This window comes from Notolabrus celidotus, chromosome 14 (genome assembly GCF_009762535.1).
Source record: "Notolabrus celidotus isolate fNotCel1 chromosome 14, fNotCel1.pri, whole genome shotgun sequence".
NCBI lineage: Eukaryota > Metazoa > Chordata > Actinopteri > Labriformes > Labridae > Notolabrus > Notolabrus celidotus.
Window position 1 is genome coordinate 22,649,095 of NC_048285.1, and position 27,439 is coordinate 22,676,533.

A 27,439-nucleotide genomic window follows, 5' to 3' on the forward strand; every position below is an offset into this window, starting at 1 on the left:
CATAGCATTTAGCTTCCCATCCTGAATGCGTTACAGAGACAAAATAACCACAGGGTAGAACCAAGCGGCAACCTCCGGTCCAAAAATATGAGTCCAATGCGGAAGTGCTAAAAACTGCAGTTCATCGAGGCTCCGCTTGAGGCTCCGGAAGTACCTGAAACCACATACACACCAATTCAAAAGAGACGATCTTCACAGCAGAAATAAACATGTTTATAGCCTGGTACAAAAGACGAGTGCAGTCTGGATCGCTCATTTCTTGATCGGCACACACTGTACGGGGGGGGGGTGAATTTTTCTTCCAATGAGAGGCACAGCTGACTTGATTGACAGGCGGGAACACTAGCTGTTGGCTAGGAGGCTCAAAGCCCGCCTCTTTACGTCACAATCACTTGACAGCAGCAATATGGCTGCTGCTGCCGATTGGCCTCAAAACAGCGCTTTAGAAGCAGACGGGTGACGTCACGGATACTGCATCCATATTTCATACAGTCTATGGGTAGAACTGTTACATGGATTCTGCAATTGGTTAAGGGCTAACCTGCAAGATTTTTAGACTATTTGGGGACAATGACAGTAAGCCAGCTCTCTGACTATTAACAATATTTTTCAGTTTTTGCAAATAGCCACCCAACTCCAATGCACAAGCTACCACAAACTGAGCGAAGCGTTAGTTCAGGCAGGCCATGAAGTAAATCTCAGCCTATCAGCTCCTCTTAACGCAAGCCCCTATCAGCTGACAGCTCAGCTGATTACATCTATGCATCCATTTGGCAAATTGAAAAATGGATTCTTCTGCACGATGCTGTTAACATCTTTACTTCTTCTGTGAAGTTGGGCGTGTTCATATTGCCACCTATGGGGATTGACCCATATTTGGAACCAGTCCCAAGTGGTCATTGTAGGAACTACAGTTTTGACTCCTCCTTTTTGGCTTAATTTCTCAGTCATGAAGGAAGATGCTTGCTGAAAATGGGAACGTTGATTACCTCAGCATGAAACCTGTGTATGAGTTTTTTTGGGGGGGTTGCACCTTTCCTTTTCCTCATATGATAAAATGTAACCAAGTTTTAGTCACATTTTTACCCTCTTCTCCTATTCCCTTATGTCGAGAACCACATACAACCAGTTCAGAAATCTGTTCCCTATTTCAGTGTTATGTCCTTGTTAGGTTCAGCTGCTCAGATTTGACCTGAAAATTTGAAGTTTTGACAGGTTTACTCTGATGTATCGTGTTTGGATAAGACAGTTGAGCTTTGTGCCATCACATCATCAGACTACAAAAAGAAGCATCACATCCCTATTGTGGTCTCAGTTTGTGATTGCTTTACAAAGAGTGTATTTATTGTCCACATAATCCACACCACAGCAACATTTAGGCTCTGAGTGCAGTTTTGTTGCAGGGAGGGTGATTTAACCATACTTTAAACAAGACTCTGAAGTGTGTCATTGCTCAGTAAAAGCACCAGAATATAATTTTCTTGTCAAGTCAAGGTGCTTTTTTCCACTGAAAATGTTCCATACCCTGAAATGCTCTGACGTGCATCTTTTCCATTAATGTTTGCTCGATTTCCATCTGCACCCAGGCTTAGCAGAGATTGCATGACATCAATGATTAAATGTAAAGCAAAGCGATCTGCTAATCGTCATTTAGAGACCAGACATGCTGCTTGTGATGGTGATGTTGATGGCAGTAACATCGGTGTTAACGGGTAAAGCAACCATGTGTGTCAGATCATATCTATGTCCAGCTGAGCTCTTTTGGCTCACGTGAGGTGAGAGGATTGCGTCCCGGATTGTTTGGGGATTACTCAGCCGGACTTACCAGATCCAGAGATTCAGAAATTAAGGGACTGTGACGACCCAGCGGTGGGGGTCATGTGGTCTCGGGAGAAATAAGAAAAGCAGTGAGTATCTGCAGCAAAAGAACAAAATGTCAAAAACAAGTTAGTCTCATCCTTTGCTTTTTCCCACATGCATGAAATCTCTATCACACACAGAGATGCACGCTTTTCTCCTCTTCGTCTGCACAACCCCGCAGCTCAGCCCCTCCACCAGCAATCACCTAATTCTCCAGCTACTACACGCGCTCGCTTTGCAAAAGAAGGGAGGCGTGCCGCGCGGAACAGATGTGGAGATTTCAGCTGCCGGTCCATGGATCATAACACTCTCTCTGTGTACTGTGTCTGTCCATTTGAGCATATGAGGAATACTTTTCGCTGTGTCAGCCGGAGGATTTAGTAGCAGGAGTGCCATTTTCTTTGCATGAGTGTTTTATAACCGATATCAAACTGGAGACCCCAGTGGAAAACGAATGCTTGGATCGGTTGATCAAGCTGCAGCTGTCCGGCTCGGGTGACTGGGCACCATGTGAGTTTGTCCCTCCTTTGCTTTCTGTAATATCTTGTGGTCCCCTTCTTTTTATTTGTGTCGTTGCTTTTTTCCAGGCGGTTGATTTGAACTTTGACATTTATGAGTTGGCTTTGCTTACTACAAGGACAACAAAGTCCTTAAAGCCCTGCATGATGAAGGTTCTTATTTTCTTGTTCCTGCACCTTAATCTCTTTGACGTTTCCTAAAATCTGTCTTTGCCTTTTGATTGGAGAGACTACCTTTTTTACACAGCACTTTGTGAATGAAATATTCTTGTTCTGTGTTTTAGCTACACTTAAATGAATGCTAATTAAGCTGTTTAAGCTTGTTAGAGAGACCACACTCATACTCTTAATACTCAGACTAAGACTACTCTTGAACTTATGTCACATGTTGTGTAAAATGCACTTTTTCATGGCTTTACATATTAGATATAGTTATTTGTTGTGTCTAGATACCCCCTGAATGTAATTAAAGACCAGGCCTAGCATTTTTCTCGCTTTATCATCATTCTTGCAAAAAAAAACCTCAAGGATCAAATAAAAAAAAAAAGTCCTCTCTCTTGCTGCTCAAAAACATTTAAAACTAAAGTGAATTAAGAGTAAAAGTCATTATCAAAGCCGCAAACAGCTGCTTTTTAACAATGTAGAAGCAGAGTGTCATTGTCCTGAAATTTGATCTTCATCACGTTCAAATTAATCAGTTTTTCCAAACTTTATTTAACCTCACAGAGCCCGTCATCAGTCATGAATGTCTCTTGCTCATGAAGCCGAACACATTGAAGCCCAAAGGACAATGCTTAATACTAACACACTAACACTCACACACGCATCAAGGTATGTGGTGGATATCAGAGCTCTGGATTGAACTGTGGCGAGGTTGTTGGCGATTATCAGGGCACAAAACAGGTCAGATCAGCTGATATCACAGTTATGAAATTCAGAATCATGACAGATGTTTTCTGGGTTATTGTTTTTTCTTATTATAGCAGACTTGTGCAGTCAGCACACTCGGCTTCGGCCTCGTGTCTGTCATTCATTCGGTCAGGTTAGATCTGATTCAGTGTTAACAAAAAGGAAACAGAGTAGTCAAAGTAATCTTTAAAAAATAGAGTAAAAAGTTAATTCTAAGATGATTCAAGCACAAATAAGGATCAATTATCTTATTTTTTTTAAGCAATGTGACTTAATGATTAAAAATCTCCTTAACAAGAGATTCCTGGCCAAGAGAGAAGCATACAACACCTAACAGTGACAAAGACATGTCAACATACTGGACCACCTATCAGAAAGTCATCAGTCCAAACATCTACAGCTGGATGCTTCTTCCTGAAACCCCCAAAAAACAGCTCCCTCCTCCTGCAGCAGCTTCCAAGCTGCAGGAGGAGGAGCAGCACACCTCAAACTCCTTTTCCCCATTTCAAGACACACTCTGGGGACAGAGCAAAAAATAAGTCTTGTGAGTGGGTCAGAGATGAGAAGACTTTCTATTTTTTGCTTTGTGTCTTTTAAAACGTAATGCTTTTATATTAAGGACTGTTGGTCTGTAAAAAAAAGATTTTGAATGGCTTCACATTTGGCTAGAGGAAATAAAGGCAGATTTTTAATTTTTTTAATTTAATCAATTACTATTTGATTAATAGAGATGATAATGTAGATGAAGAGATACTAAAATGATCACAATACACCACGAGATCAATCCAAAATAGGACCTGAGCAAACAAAAAAAAAGCCTCATATAAAAGTTAATGAAACTTTTATAGGACAGCAGCTTGTAAGCATGAAATTTAAGGATCACTCAGGACAAAGCAACCCTGAAAGTTACTCTAACTTCTCTCCAGCCTGCTGGAATCAACATATCAGCAACAGCTGCTTTGCTTCTTCTACACTACATCTGTGATTAACCCTTTCCCTGTGTTGTTGTTCCAGGTGACACCAACAAGGTGGAGATCCCCCGGGGAGAGATGGAGGTGGTGAAGGGCCAGATGGTGGTGTTGCACGCTTGGTACAGCCCCAACTCAGACATTTCCAAAAACACTGTGGTGTGGCACTTCACTGGGAATGAGTCCAAACAGGTGAGGAGATTGATGAAACATGCAAATCTGCAGTGATGAGCTGTATGTTTGACCCTGCTCTGAACTCTAGTGTATGCTCAATGAGAAGCCTAAAGGGATTAAAGTGAAGTACTTTGTGTTTGCTGATCCTTGAACTAGACTGTAGTAAAAGTGGTGAATAATGAATGGAACACTACAACGAAGAATGGACAATTTATTGTTTGTCTTGTTTACAAAAAAATCTCTCCTTCCAGCTTTTCTAATGTGCAGAATCCCTGCTTTTCTTTTTCTTATAACTTCTTATTTTGAAATATCTTTTTATTATAGCTGCTTGTCCGTTAAAACATGACATTTATATACACCACCAAGGGAATCAGCTTAAAGTTGAAAACATTTTTCACATTATTTTGCTATTTTAAAGACGAATTTCTCAGAAAAAAAAACAATGAACATATTGAAGTTACCTTCGATCGTCTATATGGATCAAAATTAATTCCAGGAATTCTTGTTTCTGAACCATAATAAATCTTTTTACATGCAAGGGCTGCCTGACCTCTGAATCTATGCAAGATTAAGTGAGCATTTTTTTTTCATTCGCATGACACGTAACATCCCTAGAAACCTATTTAGCCACATGTAAAGTAAAAATGATGACCTGCAGGGATTAGGATTATTTACATATCCACTGCTGATGTCTAATTCATAGCGGAAGGAAGCCATTAATGATATTTTATCTCTCCTTTTTCTGTACCTCTTATATCTAGCATGCAAGCTAGTGTACACACAGTATACAGTGTGTGTGTGTGTGTGTGTGTGTGTGTGTGTGTGTGTGTGTGTGTGTGTGTGTGTGTGTGTGTGTGTGTGTGTGTGTGTGTGTGTGTGTGTGAGAGTCAGAGTGTGTAGGGTCTGTGCATGATTAATATAATCTAAACTGTCCTGTGCCTGTGAGCTTATCTCAAACTGAGAATAAACCTAAATTTAACATCCACCATCTGTACGTCAGGATTATCTTTATGAAGGACAATCATGTCTGGTGTATGGTTAATCTACGTATCTTACTACAGCTGCAGCAAATAAAAATGAAAATATAGCGCTTAACTTCCATAATTTGTTGGATTTCATTAAAAAACGGACTCAGAATATAATCTAATTACATGTGTTATAGGCTCATGATTCTACATTATGCTGCTGTGCTACATTCAGTGTTTTCTTTTCCAGGTGATAAACTTCAGCTCAGGTGAGGTCGGTTACAGCCAAAATGAGTTCTCCAAGAGAGTGGGCTTCAGCGTGGCCATGCCCTCAGCCAACATCTCCATCTACATCAACAACACTGAGGAGTCGGACACTGGACGCTACTTCTGCAGTGTCATCGTCCCTAAAGGTCTTAGCATTTCAGGAGAGATGAGCCTTAATGTCAAAGGTAATGCATCACAGCATCAGAGAAATTTTAAAGGTTAGGTCAAATCAGAGCAGCTCGCGACACATCTCACACGTATCCTCTGTTTTTGGAAATAAACAGCCGAAGTAAATGCTACAGATTCTTTGAGGGATTTTGGACTAGTCTGCTAAAAATCATACTCGAGCGAGCGCTTATCACAAGCAAAACTCATCTGCTGTCTAGGGATTCGGCGCGCTCTGAGGTCATTATGTCACCCTCAAGCAGCTGATTGAAACAGAAGGGGCAGGGCTGGGCGGGGGGGGCGTCAAAACAGTTTCTTACTACTGCCCTGAGGGAGCTCCACTTTGTTACTAGTGGATTAGAGCAGAACACACAGGGTCAGGGGTCATTGATCCTATCTTCTTATCCTACATGTGTTGACTAACACTCTGTCTGTGTGTCTGTCTGTGTCTGCAGTCCCTCCGTCTCCACCAGTATGCACCATGACAGGGAATCCGGTGGTGGAGGGCAATGTGACCCTAAGCTGTCAGTCCACTTATGGAAAACCAGTTCCCCAGTACAAATGGACCAAGGCTGCACCCGTGTCTGAGGTCTTCTTCTCCCCAATGCAGAGTAAGTTGTTAAAGAGGATGTTATGTTTAACAGCTTATTTTTAAAAATACCCTGATTTTCTCCCTTTCTTTACTCTGAGAAATATATATCGATATCTCTGGTTTCATTTGCCCTGGTTTTGATATTCTCTTGGTCAAGTAAATATGGTTGCTTATAGTTCTAGCTTTGACAATGCTATTTTAAGCCCCTGTGAGGAGTTCTTGACTCGTATGAAACAGACTGAAACTAAAGGCTGATTTATACTTCTGCGTCGAATCGACAGCGTAGCCTACGCCAGAGGTCGGCGCAGCTCCGGTACCTACGCATAGGCCTACGCATGTAGCTGACGTGCAACTCCTCCAAAATGTAACTACCCGTAGAATCGACGCAGACCGCAAGCCCTGTGATTGGTCAGCTCGGCGGCATTGTATGTGGTGCTCATGTCTCAGAAGTATAAATCAGCCTTAACTGTGATGCCGCTTTAGGACCTACAGCTGCAAATCAGACCATCAATGACAAGATTGAAAAATATCTATGTAATTTTGAATGCCTGTAACTGCTGAGAGGGAAGCTGTCAGATGAGATAATCTACCGGTTTAACCTTTTTTTCCCCACAACAAATATTCACAGTGAGTGATACATCGGACTGTCAATGAACAGCAGGATGAGATTTTTTTTGTCAGAAAGCACTGCTTACACATCTACAAGACATCTGAAAGGATGTATGGTGTACCATTTGTCCAGAGGGGGTTGCCAAAATCAACACAAACAGAAAATTCTTATGAATGAAGGAGTCCTATGTTGCTCTCCTACCTTTTAGTATAACATATACAATGTTATAAAAACAGGTTGCAAATTAAGCGTGACAACAGTTTCGAATGATGCTGTGAACATGTATGTTTAAGTATTCACTAGGAGCAAAGAGAGCTAAGTTTTGAAAGTGCGATCTAGCTTAATTACTCTACTTTTCAGTCGTTACCTATTTAGGTGTTTATTTTTTACCAAAGATGTTATTCCAAGCAAAAAGTTAAACTGCAGCTGTCTTGGTAAATGGACACACGCATGCAAGTCAGTCTACTTAAAGCTCCTGTGAGAAACTTTGAGTTTGCGTTAAATTGGTTGCGTCTTCGACAAAGCAGTACTTTTTTTTTCTCTCTTAGCTGATCTTGTCCTGCACATACCTAAAGTAGTGTTTTCTGATTCAAAATCTCCAGCTGTTAACTTTTTAATAGTCAAATGTATCACTTTCTGGAAATCTTTGCCATGAAAGTTTAAAAAAAGGCAGTTTCTGCAGAGTCATGTTGCTATCTCCACGTTACTCTGCACTGCAGCAGCATTTACAGGCATTAGAAATAATTGTATTGAAATATTCAGTTTTGTCGCTGATAGTTTTTGTAGGTAAAACAGAGCCATCTGTGTTAATTTCAGTCTGTTTCATATCTATATAAAAACTCCTTACTGGAGCTTTAAATAGCAGTATAAACGGTAGTGAAGCATACTGTGGGATACTGCACAGTCATTTGACGACAGAACTTAAATTAGAGTACCATTAGGTAACTTTCTTCACTACTTACATTAGCTTGTTTATTCTCTTACAGCAGATATTTCCACTTTAATTACCATTGAACACATTTTCAAACACAATCGCATTACCATGGGCGTACACAGAAAAAACCTACATAAAGCTTCTGATTACAAGATTGAACCCACTGTTGTGTCACACAAAAAGTAGACAATGAGTGTGATATTTACCAAGCAGAGATGTCTTGCTGTAATATTTCCTGTTCGGGATGTTAACATATATTAATCATATCATAATCATATTTCAATCAGCTTCAGTTCTGAAAACAAACATATGTGAACAGTTGCCATGTCAAGCCTAGGGAATAAGGAATCCCACTACCATGCAGAGGAACTGTTTGATATCAGAACCAGGAAGTAGTTAAATCAGAGCTCATAGACTTCCTGAGAGCTGACCAATCAAAAGAGAGAGAGGGGGCGGGGCTTTGACAGTGTCCAAACTAGCTTGCACAGAACAAACTGTGGGGCTGTTTAAAGGGCCGGTGTAACATAAAGGATGTTTATTTCAACTGTAAAGTGAAACATTCACACACTCTGTGTTGGAGATTCCAGATTTAAAATGTAGTGTTGAAAATTAATGCAACAATGCCCCTTGAAACAGCCAATAAATAGCTAATGTTTTTTCACACTGCAAACACAACAAGTTCAATTCAATTCACTCTGATTTGATTGTTAGTGTGTCAAAGCAGATAGGCAAAGGGCAACAACCCGAGAGGTTAGCGTGTTGCAACTTTTAAGTTGTAGCAGTACCAGCTTGCAAATCCTTTCTATAGCCCCAAATAAAGGATAAGCTAGGAAACACCCCAAAAATGATCTGTCCTCTTCTTCTCCTTCTTTAAACAGTAGCCTATGTAGCAAGTTTTCCTGTGCTCCTGTTTTCTGCTACCATGAAAGCATTATGGCTGAAACTGCAAACACTGTTTTAGGGAAGGAAAGGAAGAGCTGACATCAGACTATCAATGATTTAAGAAAGAAACATCAACAGTGTGATGGTCGTGGAAATGAATCATAAGCCAGATCTACACTAAATAAAAGGGTTAGACTTGAAAAAAAAAAAAAAAAAAAAATTCTCCAACACTTTTCAGCACACGTTACGTCACAAGGGACTGAGAGCTTAGCTGCTGCTAATATTAGCTTAGCTTGTGTCTAGGTGTTTTGCTTGAGGTTAGGATTTAATCAGTGTTTGTCTTAGTAGAGGTCTTTACAAGGAGCCAAATTATCCACAGAGGTCTCCTCTTCACTAAAACTAATTAGGCCCAGAAAGTTCTACGTTATGCTCTGCAAACTAAGGGGAGAATTGTGTCAAAAAAAAAATACTCCATACAGAATTTTTGTTATTTCTTGAATGCATTTATATAATGAATTTGTCTCTATGGCACTGGTTTTTGACATTTCTAGATGAAGGTTGTTTGAGTTTTCTTACTGAGACTGAGGATGTATCTGAGCCAGCTGCTACTGCTACTATGACAAGTCAAAATGTGCCATAAAAGGGTTCAGTTGAATGTAGGCACAAATCTTGACATTCCGATTTTAAGAAAACAGGCTAAATTAAAAACAAAAAATGTGGTTTGTGATTACTGCTAGAGCTGAGGGGGAAAAATATGCTTTATTTACTGGTGACAGGATCATGATTCACATTAATTTTGTGGAAATACTCAGGCTAGAAATACTGTATGTGTTTACAGATTTAGAGCTTGTATCACAGCAGCTAGGGTTTGATTCTAATCAGGCGCTTTGCCACATGTAATCCTTTCACTCTCTCCCCCACCTTTTACTGTCACTGTCCAATAAAAGCAAACATTCCTAAAAGTAATAGTGTAACATTATTTACATTTAGGTTTATTTTAGAGGCAAAAATGGGTAAAAGCAGCATCTCCTACAACCAGGTTATTTTCAGCAATCCTCATCACCCCCTTCACAAAGATATGTATCAGAGGAAAAAAATTGTATCATCTTCACTGGCATCCCTCTGCTGATGAAGCTGATATCCTGTCATCAGGTCAAACTCATAATCAGATGAGGCCTGTGGGCTTTACTTTGCTGATAGATGTTCCTGATGCACCTCGGATGGAGATCCTCGATCGTATCAAAACATGCAGCATGAAATCTTCTTTGCAGATTGAGACAAACCACACAACTCTCCTCTCAGAGCACTGCCCGTGTTAAAAGAGTAAACGATGCATGAATGTTTCTATTGATGCATTGTTTTGCAGATGTTTGTATCCAGATGACACTGCACAGTCAACACCATCTGTTTCTGAACAGCAGAACTCAGACTGATTGATTGAGTATTGGCTTAACTTCTCTGATCTTTTGCCCTCATCTCATTATAACAACAAAGTCTGCAGACTATTGAAATAAAATGTACTCCCTCTGATTGTGCCTTGACCCAGGGTTTTGTGGTGCAGCATGGACACTCACACCTACATCGCTTGCATATCTGCACCATCGTACATGCTATCAACACTCAAGTTGAAACCCTGTGGTCATCTTTTATCTGCATTTGACACTTGATCTTTACTCTGCTATCACTGCTTATCTCTTTCAGCAATCTCCCCCTCTGTGTTTTCTCTCCCTGCTGATCCTCTCTCGGCACTCCTCATTTCCTGTTGACCTTGGTGCCTAATCTAACAAGCCCCATGTCATTACTTGATCAACCCCTCTAAGAGGCATAAGTTGGATTTGGGACTGACAGTGCAGCACGCTTATCCAACCCCCTCCAAATCTGTCCGCACCTCTCCATCCCTAATTCATTCTCACTCTCTCTTTCTCTCTTGCGCTCTCTCTCTGCCATCTTTCCTTAAAATATGTTAAAAACAGAATGGAGAACTTGCCCCCAGCCCATGCTTATCCTTGGGTACATGGGTAAGGGTTTTTGCTTTTACATTTCCCATTAATGCCCCTCATTAGCTCCATACACCCCTTACCTGCAAACTGTGACACCCAGGAGTCATGGTTTTGGAGTCACCATGTTACCCTTGGAATCACTGCAATAAGCTTTAAAAGAAAAGCTTTAAAAGGAAAAAATCAACCCAGTTATAATGATTATAGGATTATTTTTCAGAAATCGTTGAAATCCAAAAAAGAGGAAAAGCTTAGCAGAGTTGTCAAACCTAGTATTAAAAACTTGGTCTGGTTCATATTTTTAATTAAATCCCTGATTTTTGGATGTAAACTCAAAGGAATAGCATTGATAGTTTATCTCCACTGTAATCATATGTAATCTCAATCGGCATATATCCCCGATGACATTTCCATTTTTAAAAAGAAGGGTTGAATTTTTTTCTTTAAATCTTTTGTAGTTTGTGCTGATGTAGATTATTCTTGGTAAACAAACCTATACTCTATAAACTCTCTATAGTTGTGTTCCATGTTTAGAAATGTAGTATTTTTCTCCCCCTAGTCTTCAAAACTGGTTTGTCAAAAAAATAATGTACAATCTTTTGAAGTAAAGGTTAAAGATCACCCAATCCCTGTTAGCGCTGACATGATTAGTTAGCTGTCAGAAAAAAATAATTTGAAGGGAAGAAGTGACATTTTGGAAAATAAGCTAATTTCTTGCTGAGTGTCTGCTTGGTTAGATGAGAACAACTAGATGTTTCTGACATTTAAAAACAAAAATACAGCTGTAACTGTACGAGGATGAAGGCTATCTGAGCTTGTAAGCCTAGCCTGCTAACTTGCCATTATCTAAAGGTTACAAAATTCACCTTTAGAAATCCTAAATGTAAACTTGTTATCATTTAAAAACTGTACGAAGAGGTTTTTAACATTTTTTTTTATCAGCTAGCCTGCTGAACTTGTCAATTTATTTTAGGCTAATTTGCTACCCCTTGACAAACGCAAGCTAGCTATTTTTAATTTTGCTTGAAGTATATTCTCACCTTAAAACCTACCTTTTATTTTTACACTTTGTTTTTCATTTAGATTATTTTAGACACTCCATGTGTATATTGGTTGGCTAATTTAATGCTGCAAGGCAAATTATGTAACCGACAGAGCTAGCTAGTTAGCAGTTTCTCCATTCCAAGTCTTAGCCTAGCTAAGATAACTGGCTGCTAGCTGTAGCTTCATTTTCTGTTCAGGTATAAGTCATTGGTCTCATCTAATTCTCAGCAAGAAAGTGTATCAGCATATTTTTATTAAAAAATGTCAGAGGTTATCATGTTTCACCCTCTTGATTTGCCGCCTATCCGCAATTTATTTCTTGTTTTTTTGGACCCACTTGTCTGACAAAACAAGCACTGAAGGCGTCATTTTTTGTGCAATCCTCTGCAGCAGGCCTACTCCATATGTTTGCAAACTGAAGCAGCAATTGAATACATGAATGCATTAGTGAATAATGAGACATGTATTCTATGAACTGTTGTTTAGTTGTGTTTCTTGAAGTCTTCATTGTGTCTGCTAGAAAGTGGCTTCAGTGGAAATGTAGTTTTTAGTCTTCACCCGTTAGTCCTGCAAGATGAAAGTTATGGCAAAGAGAAAATTCTCAATCCTCTCTGATTTTAAACACGCTTCTAGACACATGAAAGTGTGTGGGTTTCTTTTACATAAATTGTGAAAATAAATCCACTGTAGCTTTGGCGATGTCATGTGTGGAGGCAACAATATGATGAGATGCGTATAGGAAAGCTGCTGATTTACATTAATCACGTGTCATGTGTCAAGGATTTGACAAATGCTGCTCATTGACCTTCCTTTGACTGGGGTGTAATATGAGTAATGCTCCTGTCTTATATGAAGCAGGCAGCGCTTACTCTAACGTCAGATCCCCTACAGCTCTACCGCCACTGGGATCTGATCTGTGTGCTGGCTTGAACTCACCCCAAGCTCAGAGTCAGCTGATGTTCTGCTAATCTGTCACAATTGGGTTTGGTTCTTCACAGCTGTTTTTCAAGCCTGGGGATTAAATAATCAGAGAAGGGGGCAGGTGCATATCACACTCATCTGCTACTTTTCTATTTGGCACCGACTTTTGTTTTCACTTTAATACTCTGGTTGAAAGGTTAACTACAAAGATATGAACTGTTATTGAACTGGTTATTTGTATTTTTCTGGTGTGAATAAAAGTTCCGTCCCGTGTGATCCCTGGCTAGAATATTAAGACTGACTATGACAGGAAATGCTGGTCAACAGCAAATTACAACAGACTGTCTGACTTTCTCATTCAGGTACTCTTTTATTTTTTACATTATCTAAATCTAAATCTCGTGAATGATTTGCTTTTGTGTGTGTGGGCACCTACTTACATGAACAGCACTCTTGATTCAGTAGCAGATGGTGCAGAGAAAAAAATCGGCCCAAGCTACGGCCACCCAAACTTTGGGATGAAGACAGCTGTTTTGAAACAATGATTGTTAGGGATTTTCTTGTCCCTTGCGGCAATATGTTGCTTGCTGGCATAATGTGAACCCTGCCTCTTCATCTGGGTTGATTTGGATGAGTCCCAGGGTTGCATTACTTTTCTCTCTGCAGGGATTGACTCTGTGCAAAGTGTGACAGGCATGCATGAACACTTACAAGACACCCAACCATCTGAACAGCAGTTTTTAAGAGGGTGTTTCCACAGAGCAGACACACACACTCACTCTCCTTTCCTTACCTCCCCACGAAAGCAGAAACACATCAGCTGAAGACATGCAGCAATGTGATGTCTAAGATTGGATTTCAGAGGATTTGTTGTGTTAAGTCCCTATAAAGCTTGTTTATTTTTTGTGCAGCCTATGTTTGCAACAACTCAGCATTTTTTAGCCAGATGTGCCAGAAAGAGGAGATTGAAGGGAAATACCCAGTATTGGAGGCACTGAGAAAGATTCCCACACACATTACCTTGGCATGGGAGCATTTGCAAACAAAATTGCTGACCAACATTATTATGGAGCAAGACTGCAGAATCATCAGCCATTGAAACACGCCAAACTGAATACAGTAGATAATGGATAACGCCCAATAGTAGATTAATTCTGGATTACAGTTGGGAATCTGTGATAAGTGATTCAGAAGAACCATGAATGATTCTCACTATTAGAATTGTGATTTTGGGTAGCTTTGGAGGGCCTTGATTTTTGACACAAAAAATAATAAATCATGCACGATTAATTTAGTAAGCCAAGAATTAATATCACAAGCATGAAAATCAAAATCAAAGCCACCACAAAAAGCATCCATGGATTTACCAAATCCCTTAGCTTTGAGCAAAAATGACTTAAAGAAACAGCAGCAGCTGCCTCCCAGCTGCAGCTAGCGTTATCCCAAGACACACCACACATGTCAAATGTAGCTTAAGATGCAAATTTGAAATTGAAGTGCAGCTCATTCAGACTATGCTATATGCTATATTATGCTAGCAAGTTAGCATTTTCATTGCTGGAGTTAGCGGTCTGTGGTTGCCACCTGTGTTGGCCAACTATCAGCCAATTACTGAGAGAACACTTGGAGTTGAAGTTACTATATTTAACCAAACTGACAATACTTGGTGTAACTACTTCATTAAACTATGACACTACATTTATGTGTTAAAGTTATTCTGCATGTGGTTGGAATTATGATACAGACCCACCAATCAAGTTGCACTACATGCAGCAAGGGTCAGCAATCATAATCTCTACATCTAAAAAACAAATCCATATTTAATTACATTTTGTTTTCATTACATAACATCAGGGTTAACAGAACCTATGAGAGGCTTAGCCTTTCATAGGAAGACCCTGACATACCCCACCTAACCCAGCTAGCATGATACATAATTACATAAAATGAATATGGAGATATATTACACCTTAATATAGTTAAGTCTGTCACATGCGTGTTTATTTACAGCATTATGATCTGCTTTTAGGTGTCACTAAATTGAGCAAACTGATGGTTTAAACATGCCAAGAATGGATGGAAGTGTCTCGATTATGGATGTCAGATATTGGGAGTGTTGGTACTATGTTACTCCTTTGATAGGGAAATTTCCATACAGTTCATTCTTGCAGTATTACAGTAGAGTTGTGTTTGTATAATAGTGGTGCCCTTATGTTTTTAATAATATAGTGGTACCCTTGTGTTTTATAGTAGTATTATAATTTAATGTGGATCTCTCTATATTTCTAAATGTACCAAACCCACATGCCCATATATGTATATATGATTGTACTGTGTGTGTGACCATCTGGTTGTATTTCCAGACGAGAGACACGGCACCCTGAGGCTCAGCAACCTCACTAAAAGCATGTCAGGGAAGTACATCTGCAGAGCCAGCAACACGGCCGGCTCAGACAGCTGCTCCATTAACCTGGAGGTCATCACCTGTACGTACACAGCACAAACGTCCCCGCTCACACATGCAGCTTTGACTCTCTTGAGGTGTGAATACTGATCTGTGATCTGTTTCCCAGCCTCCAATGCAGGTGTGGTCGCAGCAGCCACACTGGGGTCTATAGTGGGACTGGTGGCCATGGTGCTTTTCCTCATCTTCATACTGAGGAGGAGGCGGGACACTGAAGAGGAGATAGCCAATGAGATCAAGTAAGAGATTAACCACACATGCAGCAGAATTTAGACACACCTTCAGTCTTATGAAATCTAACAGACAACAACACTGCAGTAGACTAGAGATTTAGTTTGTTTTATGTTTAGTGACTGTCAGAAATGTTTCATTTTGTCATTTTGTTCTAAGGTCATTTGTAATAGTTATTCTAATGGACTTCATCATACTGAGGTGTGTTTGATCATGTGTACTTCCCATTAGCTGTCTTTTAAGTCACAATCAGAACCCTAAAAGCTAAAACTCAAGTACAGCACTTTTGATTGTAGGTATTTGTACGTATACTTAAGACTTTCAGGTCTCTTTTCTCTAACAATCTTAGGCCAAAACGGAAAATGGAAACATCTCTACTTTTCAAAATTGAGATTGTGCCTTTAAGAGCACAAAAATCAGTGCAAAAATATGTTTATCTCAAACTGTGTCCATGTGGTAATTTGAGGTACTAGAAACAACATGATAGGAGAAAAGATTGTGTTGTGTTATGATAAATGACTTGATGCTAGAAAAGAAAGATTCTGTACCAAACCAACCATGGAAACCAGTAGTTTCTATATCTTGTTGGATAGATGAAGCATGTATTTAACTTTATGTCAGCATGTCAGGATTTTCCTACTTCACTTTCTCTCATCATTGTCATTAATCCTGCATTCTTGCTCTTTCTGTGTCCCTCCCTCTGTTCTCTCAGGGAGGATGCTCAGGCACCAAAGCGAGTTTCATGGGCCAAAAGCAACACTGGCTCTGACATTGTATCCAAAAACGGCACGCTATCCTCTATAGCAACCAGTCCTCGACCACGAGACCCCCATGCACCAAACTTTCACTACCCATACTCTCCCATGTCTGCTTCGGACGCAAGCTCAGTTATAAACGCCTACCAGCTGCGGCCCGGAGAAGGAAACATGTTGCAGGGACTTCCTGGTTACAACCTCGGGGGAACCCCGATGCAGAAACAAAAGCGACCGCCCACCACAAACGGGGCACCTCCACAGCTTCTGAGGACGCCTACTGTCGCTGTCCCCAACAGGACTGAAGGGGCTCAGCCTCAGGTGCCACCTGCACTCACTGTGACCCCACAGGTCCGCTCCTCCACCCTGACACGTATGGGAGCTGTGGCTGTCATGGTGCCTGCTCAGAGTCAAGCCGGCTCGCTGGTGTAGCCAGCAGGAGAAAGGACAGTGTGTGTGTGTGTATGTGTGTGTGTGCGTGTGTATGTGTGTGGCACGCCTTGAAATGGAAAAAGCACTTTTCTCCATGAAGACCTGAGAGGCTGTGAGAGATGGAAATGTCTCTCAGGTGGTTTGTGCGTCATTTGCACAAACTCTCCTGTCTTTACTTTAATTTCTTTTTTATGCTGGCTCATTAAAGAGAAATATATTTTTATTTACATGCCTGTACAGAGGTCTTTAAAAGTCAATCCAAATGTGTTTTAGAGAATATTCATAAAAATGCCGATTATTTTTCAGAGTTGTGATAATTGAATGCAGTGTGTCTGCATTAACCACATATAACAAACAGTTCTGTTCCAGTTCATGTAAAAATAACATTTTGGCTACATTTGTACAATATATATACAAACATGCTACAGTCAAACTCAAATTTTATACTTTCTTTATATTCTGCTGTTCCCGGCTGTGTTACAGGATCACTTTTCAGTCACTTCTCTCAGGCTAACTGCACTAGTTCAAACAGACCCAGCAAAGTAACTATTCAGGTATTTATCTTTGAAACGTCTCACTTTTCTTTCACCAACTTTTACTTCTGTTTAACGTGTTTTTTATTATTTAACCTGCTGTGTTGCTGTCAGTATGGTTTCAGGAGATAGATGTCTACAGAGAGAACATACTTTAGGAGTGTTTTGCCTGTTGCGGTAGATGGCATGTAACAAAAATAGTGAGTAAAACAATGTTAAGGTTGAAGGTTTCTGACTGTTTTGTTCGAAAGTGCTTGACTTGATATAGTTACATTAAACAAACAACACCAGCAGTTTGTGAAGGAGGTCACTAATGGTGCTGCTTGTTTGTATGTTTTGCAGATTGATTCGAAAGAGGTAGAGTTGATGATATAATGCTAAATGTAGCACTTTTATGCCGTTTTGATTGTTGACAACTTTTTCAATAAAGTGTTCTGGAGTGTTTGGTTTTAGTTTTACTTGTAATCATAATTTGACTCATGCTAACCATGCATTCATTAAAAAAAACATTTGTAAATTACAGACTCAATAAGGGAGCTGCTTGTTTTTATGAAAGCTGAGATAACTTTATTTGGAGTGTGATCAGCAGACAATTCATCAAAAACATAACCCATGATACATTATGTGTGTGGGTGGGTGGTAGTACACACAGCATGTTTTTCTGTATTCATTTTACATACAACAAAACACACAGTAAAGAAACAGTACAGTAACCGGGATCATGAATATGATCTGAAAGGACACTTTAGTTACAGTGAAGCTGAGACTGCATTTGATGTACCATAGAATAAGTACTCCTTATTTGATAACACTAAGGTTTGTTCTGAATCAAAAGATTCAAACGTCTTTCACAATACTTTGTGAAACTTAAGTAGTGAAGAGCTTTTATAGAAAGAAAACTATATCACCATATCCACACTAGCAGCATCAGGGGAATATTTTTTGCGATGTGCAGTCAAAGAAAATTGAAGTACTTTCAGATGAATACCAGTGCTTGAGGCAATGCTACAAAAAATCTTCTGGTGCAACAAAATTCATTTGAGATTTTAATCTCCTCTAGCAGCAGTGAAATGTTGTTCGGTGATAGTACTTGTTTCATGGTACATTTTGTAGATATTTCAGATATGAACCTTCACCATAAAACGATACGCCATTAAAAATGTTATACATGTTGATATTGCTTTGCCATTTTTATTTCATATGCACCTCTTTGTTTCGCTGTTTTGTGATCAAATAACTGCATTTGCCTAGGTTCTACTTTAATTCGTACTCGTTAACTCATGTTAGCATGCTAACAAGCTAGATATCTACCTATAATCACATTCAGGTGTGCTTGATGGCATTTTAATGTAAAACTGTTAGAGATCAGTGCTTGAATAATCAAATTCTAGATATAAGTGTATAAATTCAGTCAGCACTTATAGAAGTGTTTCCAGGTAGTAATCTGGACCTGCAGGTGGTGCTGTATGTCAAGTTATTGTAGCATCAGCTGTTACTGATTTTTTATCACTGTGCCACGACAGACTGATGAAACGATAGAGACGTACATCAATGTGACTAAAAGTTGAAAAAAACTACCTATTTGTAAATCAGAAAAAAAAACTATATTTAACGGAGTGGTTTACCCGAAAATTTCCAATGAGTTTCATCACCTTGAGTGAGCCTTTGATGCAGGAGCCTTTGATGCAGGGGCCACTTCAGGAAACAAGTCACACAGTAACAAACCAGAAAAGACCATAACAACATGGTCACTACTGAAGATGCAGAGGAGAAGGTATATCAGGACTCTGACAGCAGATTACGAGCAATGATCATCCTCATCACCTCGTTTGTGCCTTTAAGAGAATAATCCAAAAAGAGGTCATTAAAAAAAACTGCACGTTTTATGACAGCAAAGCATGACAGCGCTCTTAAATGTAGTTAAATTAATCATAAACTTATCACAAAGAAAAAACACTGTTACATAAGCTCACCCTCTAGGATCTGATGAACTCTGATGTCTCGTACAAACTGCTGCACTGCATAATCTTTGAGGTAACCGTAACCACCGTGCATCTGAAGAGCCTGGTTACAGATCTGTGAATAACAGCAAGCAAGTGGCAATGTAAAGCAAATTTTAAAAGTTGCATGGTTGAATAAATCCTCCTCCTTAAGCAGTGTTACTCACGTTGAAGCACTCATCTGTAACAAAGAGTTTGGCCATGGAGCAGAGCGATACTGCATCAGGTCGGCTCTCTTGCAGAGCTGTCGCAGCTTCTCGCACCAGAAGGCGAGACGCGACCAACTTGGTGGCCATCTCTGCCAGTTTGAACTGAAGAAACTACAACACACAAAGAGGACAAAAACAGGTTCAAGATAGTTTTCAGTATCAGTCGTGATCACTGTATGAAAACATGAGTGAGCTGCTCACCTGATTGTTGGAGAGCGTCTCTCCAAACTGTTTGCGCACTAACAGATGATCCTTGGCTAACAGCACAGAGGCGTGAGCCGCCCCCAGAGAACACGATGCTGTGGGCAGAGGGTGCATTTAGAGGCAGTACACCAAGTTGAACAAAAAGTTAAGTGTAATGGAAAGGAGCACAAAAAATACAATTATTAAAAGCAGTAGTCAACATCTGTGTGTGGATGACTGTTTTTAAGCCTCATATCAGAATGACCTGACCACTACAATCCTGGTTATGGAGCCTAGAGGGACCAGACATGGATAAAAGGACAGACATGCATTGCTTGGCCTCTATCCTGATGAAGGACTTCCTTGTCAATCGAAGGTAGGCAGACCCTGTTTTATCATCAACTTAACTCTTCACTGGACCACAATTTTAAGTATGAACATTATACTTTAAACGCTTTAAAGTGGAGATAGAAACTATTAACTTGTTTGGAAAGTGAGTCATAAAAAGTGATGTTCAAAAAAGCATCACAATTTTAAGATTACTAATGTTAGAAAACTCACACAAGACTAGGGAAGGATGCAGCAGCAGAGTCCCTGTGTGTGTGGAATTCATGCTTCACTTTTCCATGATTTAAAAAGCAGAATCTCTCTATATTTGCTTTTAAAAAGTTTCATCTCACTTAATTTAAGTTCACAATAAAAGTCCTAATCACTTCAAATGTTGAATTTTTTTAAATATGCAAATAAAGGCACACAAATCTTAAAGTTCCACTCTACTGGGGATCAAAATATTATCTGTGTGAATATATCTGTATCAGGCCTTATTAGTTGTTGCACAGCAGGTGTGTTTCTGTGCTCCCCTCCTCACCAATATTAATTCTGCCACCGTTCAGGCCTTTCATAGCGATACCGAACCCTTGTCCTTCCGCACCGAGCAGGTTGGCCACCGGAACGGCACAATCCTCAAATATCACCGCTCTGGTTGGCTGAGAGTTCCAACCAACCTGAGGCACAGATTAAAGAACAGCTCAGTGAATATGACTTAACTCTGCCATCTAGTGGTTACCTGCTGCACAGCACAAATATAATAAGATTGTTGTCTCAACAAGCATGGACTCTACCTTCTTTTCTTTTTTGCCAAAGCTGAGGCCTGGGGTTCCTTTTTCTATCACCACACATGAGATTCCTTTGGGTCCTTTAGCTCCTGTTCTGCACATCACGACGTAGACGTCCGTGTCTCCTCCCCCGCTGATAAAGGCCTGAAAAACAAGATGTGTTTTCTTTGACTCTATATTTAAAGAGATTACTTCAAGTTATATAACATACAACTTTCGGTTAAAAGACTGATTCTTCTTAACTGGAAGGAGCAAAAGCCAGCATGCTTCATGAAGGACTCATGGCTTGAGGATTACTTTGACCTGATAAATATGGAGAGAGCTGCTGGTCTCTTAAAAGTCTTTGACCGAGGTCTGAGTGGGCTCTGGGACATTGTCAGGAGAGGTCTGGGTTAAGAGCTTTGTACTGTAATTATGTGTTCATGGTCCTCTGCAAGGAAACCCTTCCTTATTGTTATCAACCTGCTGCTGATATAACTGCTATTCAGCCTCCTAGATGTTTTGTTGTGTACCTGAACTCACCCATCATGAAATGGTTATGAATTATCATGGAATTATCAGGAAATTATAATGCAATTATCAGGAAATTACCTTGGAACCATTGAGGATGTAGTGGTCACCTTTTCTCTGAGCAGAGGTAAGAAGTGAAGCAGCGTCACTGCCACTGCCTAAAGTAAAAGGTAAGAGTTTTTTGTGTTGTACGTCTCTGCGCCGAAATAAACATTTCCTTTTTATATTTACATGAAGAGACTGACCTGGTTCAGTGAGACAATAGGAAGCAAACTTTTCCATTGTACAGAGCTCCGGACAGAACTTCTCCCTCTGCTCAGTGTTTCCAAATGTGTCGATCATCCAGGCGCACATGCTGCAAAGAGAGGAACATGAGGCATTATATGCAGGAAGGGAAAACGTGCAGGGTTGATCATTCTAGAGCTCCTGAAAGCATGAAGGGTTATAGTTTAGAACTTTGGTTGTACTCAAAAGATCTTAAAATGTAGAACTGAATACTTCTCACAAAGAAGACATGCTATGCTATTTTTGAAGATTATTTTCCAAAGATCATTGTTCCAGGGATGATAAGGTGCCCGTTGCATTACTGTTTTCTCTTTCATTAAAAAACTTGTAATATGTCTGGAGTCATCTGTTATTATTTAAAGCAATAATTCATCTGGAACAACATTTTCAGCCTGAAGTTAGTTTTTGTTGATGTTGTCACATTACTGCCACATGACGGGGTTCGTACTTGTGTATACTGATGTAAGCCGTGGTGCTGACACATCCTGTGGATAAAGCCTCGAAGATTACCGACGTGTCCAGTCTAGAGAGACCTGATCCTCCGACCTCAGGCTGGACGTAGATGCCACCAAACCCCAGCTGAGCGGCCTTTCGCATGGTGTCAACGGGAAACATTTCCTGGAGAAGAGAAAATTAACATATGACAATGATGTTTGAGTACACAACAGACATGTCAGATCATGGGTAAACTAAGGTACTATGTGACACATCAATCAGCATCAGATCCTACAGTATGTGTGACTTTAAGTTAGGTAAGATGTCATTACAAAATTGCATTGGTCTGACGCCAGAGTCTGCTGCTGTGACAGCATCTTGTGTGCTTCAACATACCTTCTGGTCCCACTCTGCCATGTGGGGAGCCATTTCATTGGCTGCAAAGTCAAAGGCCATTTTTTGAAATTCCTTCTGTTCATCTGTGAGTCCATGAGCAGCTGTCAAATAAAGAGCAGAGAACATGCAAGGGCATAAGGCTACAATTTACAAGAAATACAAGTGTTGTGGACCATTGCTGCCTCTGTAAGCTATTGTGAATGCTACAGATGTCTTAATATACAAAATAACGCGACACTTTGAGACTCCAAACAACAAATAATTTCATTTCAATCAGTCTCATTCTTGTTCAAATAACGCTTGACTTGCTTAAAAAGCAGGGGTGTTAATGAGGGGTGTGTAGCTCCCTCTGCCTCCTGACTGGAGGACCAGGAGGAGGAACATCATGAACCAATGACAGCTGAGCTACGAAAAAATAATATTAAAATTGAAAAGGATGAGTGTAACTGCTGTCTCAGTTGCTTGTTAGCTGCAATCTAACATTAAATAACAACAGAAGAATGTTAGCTAACAAAGTTACATCGGGTATCACATTCTCTTTCATAGAAACAATACGAGTAAATATTAACTGCGTTTCCTCAGTGGCACTTACGGTCGATACACGAAGCTATCCCTCGTCGTTGTGGGATTCTGTTGAATATCAAACGATGGTTTCTACAGATGCTGGAGCTCAATCTGGCAATTCTACCTAAAGGTCCGACAGCCGCCATGTTTACCTTGTTCAGTTATGTCAGCCTCTGCTGCTAGGGCTTCTGGGAAATGTAGTCAGTGTGATGAAGTCTTTTTCTCGAGGGCGGAATGGGTTAACTGCTGTTGCCTCGTGTGGCCGTTAAGGAGAACACCCAAAATGAGGTTAGTTTGTTCATGTATTTATTTCAATTATTTGCATTTTTCTAAATATATACACTGTACACATTTTTACATATGTATTGCAAAATACAACTTTAAAAATTTACTCTGGCTGTTACAATATGACATTAAGATAAGATATTACTTTATTGATCCGGAGGGAAATTCATTTGTTGCAGCAACCCAGACATATGTACAATCAAGAAAAAAAAAGTAATAATAAAAATAGATAAATAAAGATAGAATAAGGTAGAATACAATTTCGATATATACTAGGGATGTACATTTTAAGTATTTTCCGTGATCGATTTTTGGAAATGTTAACGATCAATTATCGATTAATTGATTAAAAAAAAAAACATTATTATTCTTACCTCAAAAACAGGGCCAAATACGTTGTTTTCCCCCTAAATTTTATTTTATCAGCAATAAAATGCATATCACTGCCGGGATTGAATACGGGTACACGTTTGACACGCAGAATATCAACGATCAGGCTCATTAAAATATTCTCCGTGGACATAATCTTATAAAGTGAAGGCTCATAATACTAACAGAAAAGTACTTCAGACTCACAGTGTCCAGTTTTCTGTCTACTCGTTCTTATTGAGAAAAATAAACATGTGTATTCGGTCAGGTGTCAGCCAGGAGCGCAACCGGGTCATAATCAGTCCCGCTGGAGAAAAGCCCAGACGGCTCTGATGTTGCTGGTCTTTAAACGTAGCGTACCAGAATTCCCCACCTGTCTGTTGCCTTTGTATCCAAAGGTGGAAATATCCCGTTTAAAGATGTCAACCTTTGTGTCCGTGTTATTGTTGGCAGCAGTTTTGTATTGATCCTCTTTTAAAAAGCGCACGTGGAGACCTGACGCACAGCCGCAGCCGCCAGCTGAGCGTCTCCGCTGTGCGCAACACCTTTAACAGCTGATTCACATCGAAACATGATTTAAACTTAAAACACCTCCCTGATAGATGAGTGTAATATGAGACCACATGATGTTTGTTCCACGTGACGGAAAATTGATAACAAAAATGTGTGTTTCGAGTAATTTCTTAACAATCAATTAATCGATAATCGATTAATTGTGATCATCCCTAATATATACAATTTTACAAATTTAATTTAGATATATACAATGTTACAAATGGATTAAATAGAAGTTACAGGCAGTATTAAAAATGCCTCAGTAGTGACAGGTTGACATGGTGTGATTATGATTGGTAATGACAGATTAAGCAATATAATAAATAAGTATGGGTATATAATATGACCCTGAGTTGTAGCAAGCAATAATAACGTGATATAACATAATATAATATAACAAAGATAATTATATGATATAATGTAAAATGCATTATAATGGCATCAGTAGCCAGAGAGTCAGGTCAGTACGAGATGTACGGTGGCCCTGAAGGACAAAACACATTTACAAAAGATGAAACACTTTTACAAGGTTGGAGACACATTTACATTTTGGAGAACATTTTTACATTTTAGAAAACAAAATAACATTAGCAAAACACTTTTACCATTTTACTTTTACCATTTTTACATATTTATTTGCAAAATACAACTTTAACATTTTACTTTGGCTGTTACAAAAGGACTTTAAAAGTAAAAGGAAAGTCAGAAAATTAAAACATCATGAAAAATAAAAAGTAAAATAGTAATGAAATATAAGATTTTTTTTTTCCTCTCTGGCCTCATGGAGGAGTAATGAGCTACTTCCGGCTTCAGAAGTCTCCACAACAACACGAAGAAGAAGTATTGCAAGAAATCCAGCTGGACCTGACGACTTCAGGTGAGATGTATGCACTTCATAAACGTTTCCAAACAGAATATTTGAGTTTTTCAGGGTGACAGACAACAATAATGGAGACTAGTTTATCATTTTAGTAAATGCATGTTTTGTTAACCGCTCATCATCATTAAAATGCTGCATACTCTAAAATTTCTATGGGGCGTTTAGGGACTCACTCCAAATCAGGGGATTTGGCTGTCCGAAACTGGACAAGTGTTTGATGCATTGTTTACAGGAGTTTGGGAAAAAGCTGTTACCACACAAACAGGTGTGTGTTTATTAATCGAGTGTAGTGAAATGGCATCCAGTTGTCAGCACATGTTTTAGTTTTTCGCGGGTTTTTCTGGCTTTGCTATGGTTGATTGCCCTACCATAACCATCTGACTGCACGAGGTTGATTGATGTAGGACCTATTTTGTACAGTCTATGTGTAGGACTTATATGAAGTGTGCAGATAGTTCACCTCCTGAGAGGAGAGGTGCTTTAAAATATGGATCACTTGAAATCATAAAGTACATTAAGTTGTGTTGTATTGCTCACGTTTGTATGAGTCTAAATTCCTATTCGCTCTTAATTTAACTTTTCTAAGTCTCATGATGCTGATAATGTTCCCCAGGAACAGCAATAAATGTAAAATAAAATTACAGAATAATTGTTCTAATGCAAATATATAAACATTGATATTTCACAGAGATGCCGCCAAAGAAAAAGTCCAGAGTCAGTGAAAAAACAGCAAAACCAGGTAAGCAGAGCAAAACATCCTTGTTGCTGTACAAAGTTCATATAGTTTTTGACACTTTTTAAAAATCTGACTTATGCCTCAACAATACAGTGAAGGAAGATGATTTTGCAAAAGAAACAGTTGGCTCTAAAAGGAAAGCAAACGGAACCACTGGTTCTCCAGAGTACTGCCACTGGCTGATGAAGTCTGAACCTGAGAGCCGCTTTGAGAACGGCATCGACATGAAGGTACGAAGCAGCCACTGACTGTTCAGCCCTCTCTGTAGTTCTTCACTCCTCTGATGGTTCATGGTTCTGGTTCATTCTGCAGTTCGGGATTGAGGATCTGAAGTCTCTGCCTGATCAGACCAGCTGCTGGGATGGTGTTCGCAATTATCAGGTAGAGCTGAGGTTTTGTATTCATCGCCAATATTGTGCAAATATTTTTTTTGTGCTATATTTATCTTATTTATCTCTGAATTCTCTTCTGCAGGCTCGCAATTTCATGAGGCAGATGAAGGAAGGGCAGCTGGCTTTCTTTTACCACAGTAACTGCAAGGAACCAGGAATAGCAGGAGTCATGAAAGTAAAATCTCTCTCTTCCTGCTGATAATATTATGATTTATACAAAGCTGCAGAAAGGTAAGATATTAAGCTGTTTTTTCTTCTTCTCTAGATCAGGAAGGAAGCTTACGTGGACCACACTCAGTTTGATAAGAAAGACGCACATTTCGATGCATCCAGTAAACCTGACAACCCAAAGTGGAGCATGGTAAAATCATACCTGATATATGATATGTAATAGTTGAGAATAATGAAGTTGAAAAGTTCAAGTTCTCTTCCTCTGTCTCTCAGGTTGACGTCCATTATCAGAGGATGACGAAGCGTTTTATTCCTCTGTCTGAGCTGAAAAAATACCACCAGAAGCACAGCAGCAAAGGAGGGCCTCTAAAGGATATGGCGCTTTTTACACGAGCCAGGCTCTCTGTGCAGCCACTCACCACTGGTATGTATAGCTACTTAATGTTTAGCCAGAGCAACATGTCTTCCCTCAGAATATAATAATGCATTAGTTCGTCTTGTTCTCTGCAGAGGAGTTCGACTTTGTCCTGAGTTTGGAGGATGAGGAGCCTTTGTGAAGACCAGATGATGCATCTCAACACCGTGAAACCGTAACATTCCAAAATAGTTTTATATAAAAAAAAATTGTGGATAACAAACATTATTAAAAGTATTCTTTTCTTAAATTAAGCTTCATTTTTTTTATACCTAAACCAATGTATGACTAAGTATTCATTGGCTGACAGCTTCAGCCATAGCATACCAAATCTTAACACAAGATTTAAAGTACAAATCATACAGTACAGATATGTCATGTGTATTAGTGGTTGGTGGCCTTTGTTTGGTCTGTAATTCGGGTATAACAGCATAAAAAACAATTTTCCTCAATGCAGGATGCTATCTTTAAAAGTGAATTTCATCATAATTACTTTCTTACTGCTCTTTAACATTTTTAGTATGATTATTTGGATGCACACTTTTTTTTTTGCAGATTTCTTTACACGTTTGATCAACAGAATAAGCCCTGGTATAATCCTCAATGATTGCATGTACTGCTGACTATGAAGCATTTATTAATCTGATCGTCATTTTCCAGACAAACTGTTTGCATGATGAAAATATTTAAAAGACCAGTTGTTATATTTCAACATTTGCAG

At 39.4% G+C, this 27,439-nt stretch overlaps 3 protein-coding genes across 7 annotated transcripts in view; 2 read left to right on the forward strand and 1 right to left on the reverse strand.

The window, feature by feature from the left end:
* esamb (endothelial cell adhesion molecule b) overlaps nt 1–17,670 on the forward strand; it is a 58,501-nt gene extending 40,831 nt beyond the window's left edge. For 2 of the 3 annotated variants that reach the window (XM_034700953.1, XM_034700954.1), the window contains exons 2-7: nt 4,302–4,447; nt 5,645–5,846; nt 6,282–6,437; nt 15,170–15,292; nt 15,380–15,509; nt 16,214–17,670. In XM_034700953.1, coding sequence (XP_034556844.1) covers nt 4,302–4,447; nt 5,645–5,846; nt 6,282–6,437; nt 15,170–15,292; nt 15,380–15,509; nt 16,214–16,685 — 1,229 coding nt within the window. In that variant the 3' untranslated portion in view covers nt 16,686–17,670. Of the gene's footprint in view, nt 1–2,286; nt 2,371–4,301; nt 4,448–5,644; nt 5,847–6,281; nt 6,438–15,169; nt 15,293–15,379; nt 15,510–16,213 lie in introns of those variants that run through there. The other variant, XM_034700955.1, reaches the window with a different exon arrangement.
* An 89-nt stretch (nt 17,671–17,759) lies between these two features.
* On the reverse strand, nt 17,760–23,127 carry acad8 (acyl-CoA dehydrogenase family, member 8). The gene is made up of 11 exons (XM_034700956.1): nt 22,944–23,127; nt 22,352–22,452; nt 21,969–22,138; nt 21,481–21,590; nt 21,317–21,393; nt 20,732–20,869; nt 20,479–20,614; nt 19,629–19,726; nt 19,386–19,538; nt 19,192–19,294; nt 17,760–19,053 (listed from the first exon to the last, which is right to left on the reverse strand). The coding sequence occupies exons 1-11, from the start codon at nt 23,059–23,061 to the stop codon at nt 18,998–19,000; spliced, it is 1,260 nt and encodes a 419-aa protein (XP_034556847.1). The 5' UTR covers nt 23,062–23,127; the 3' UTR covers nt 17,760–18,997.
* A 1,784-nt stretch (nt 23,128–24,911) lies between these two features.
* thyn1 (thymocyte nuclear protein 1) lies at nt 24,912–26,968 on the forward strand. 3 transcript variants are annotated; one of them, XM_034700958.1, is made up of 8 exons: nt 24,912–25,001; nt 25,693–25,743; nt 25,834–25,970; nt 26,053–26,121; nt 26,215–26,307; nt 26,398–26,493; nt 26,577–26,727; nt 26,814–26,968. In XM_034700958.1, the coding sequence occupies exons 1-8, from the start codon at nt 24,917–24,919 to the stop codon at nt 26,858–26,860; spliced, it is 729 nt and encodes a 242-aa protein (XP_034556849.1). In that variant the 5' UTR covers nt 24,912–24,916; the 3' UTR covers nt 26,861–26,968. The 3 variants fall into 3 exon arrangements, with proteins under 3 accessions (XP_034556849.1, XP_034556850.1, XP_034556851.1); XM_034700959.1 differs by having other exon boundaries at nt 24,952–25,008; XM_034700960.1 differs by lacking the exon at nt 24,912–25,001 and adding an exon at nt 25,113–25,269.
* The last annotated feature ends 471 nt before the right edge of the window (nt 26,969–27,439 follow it).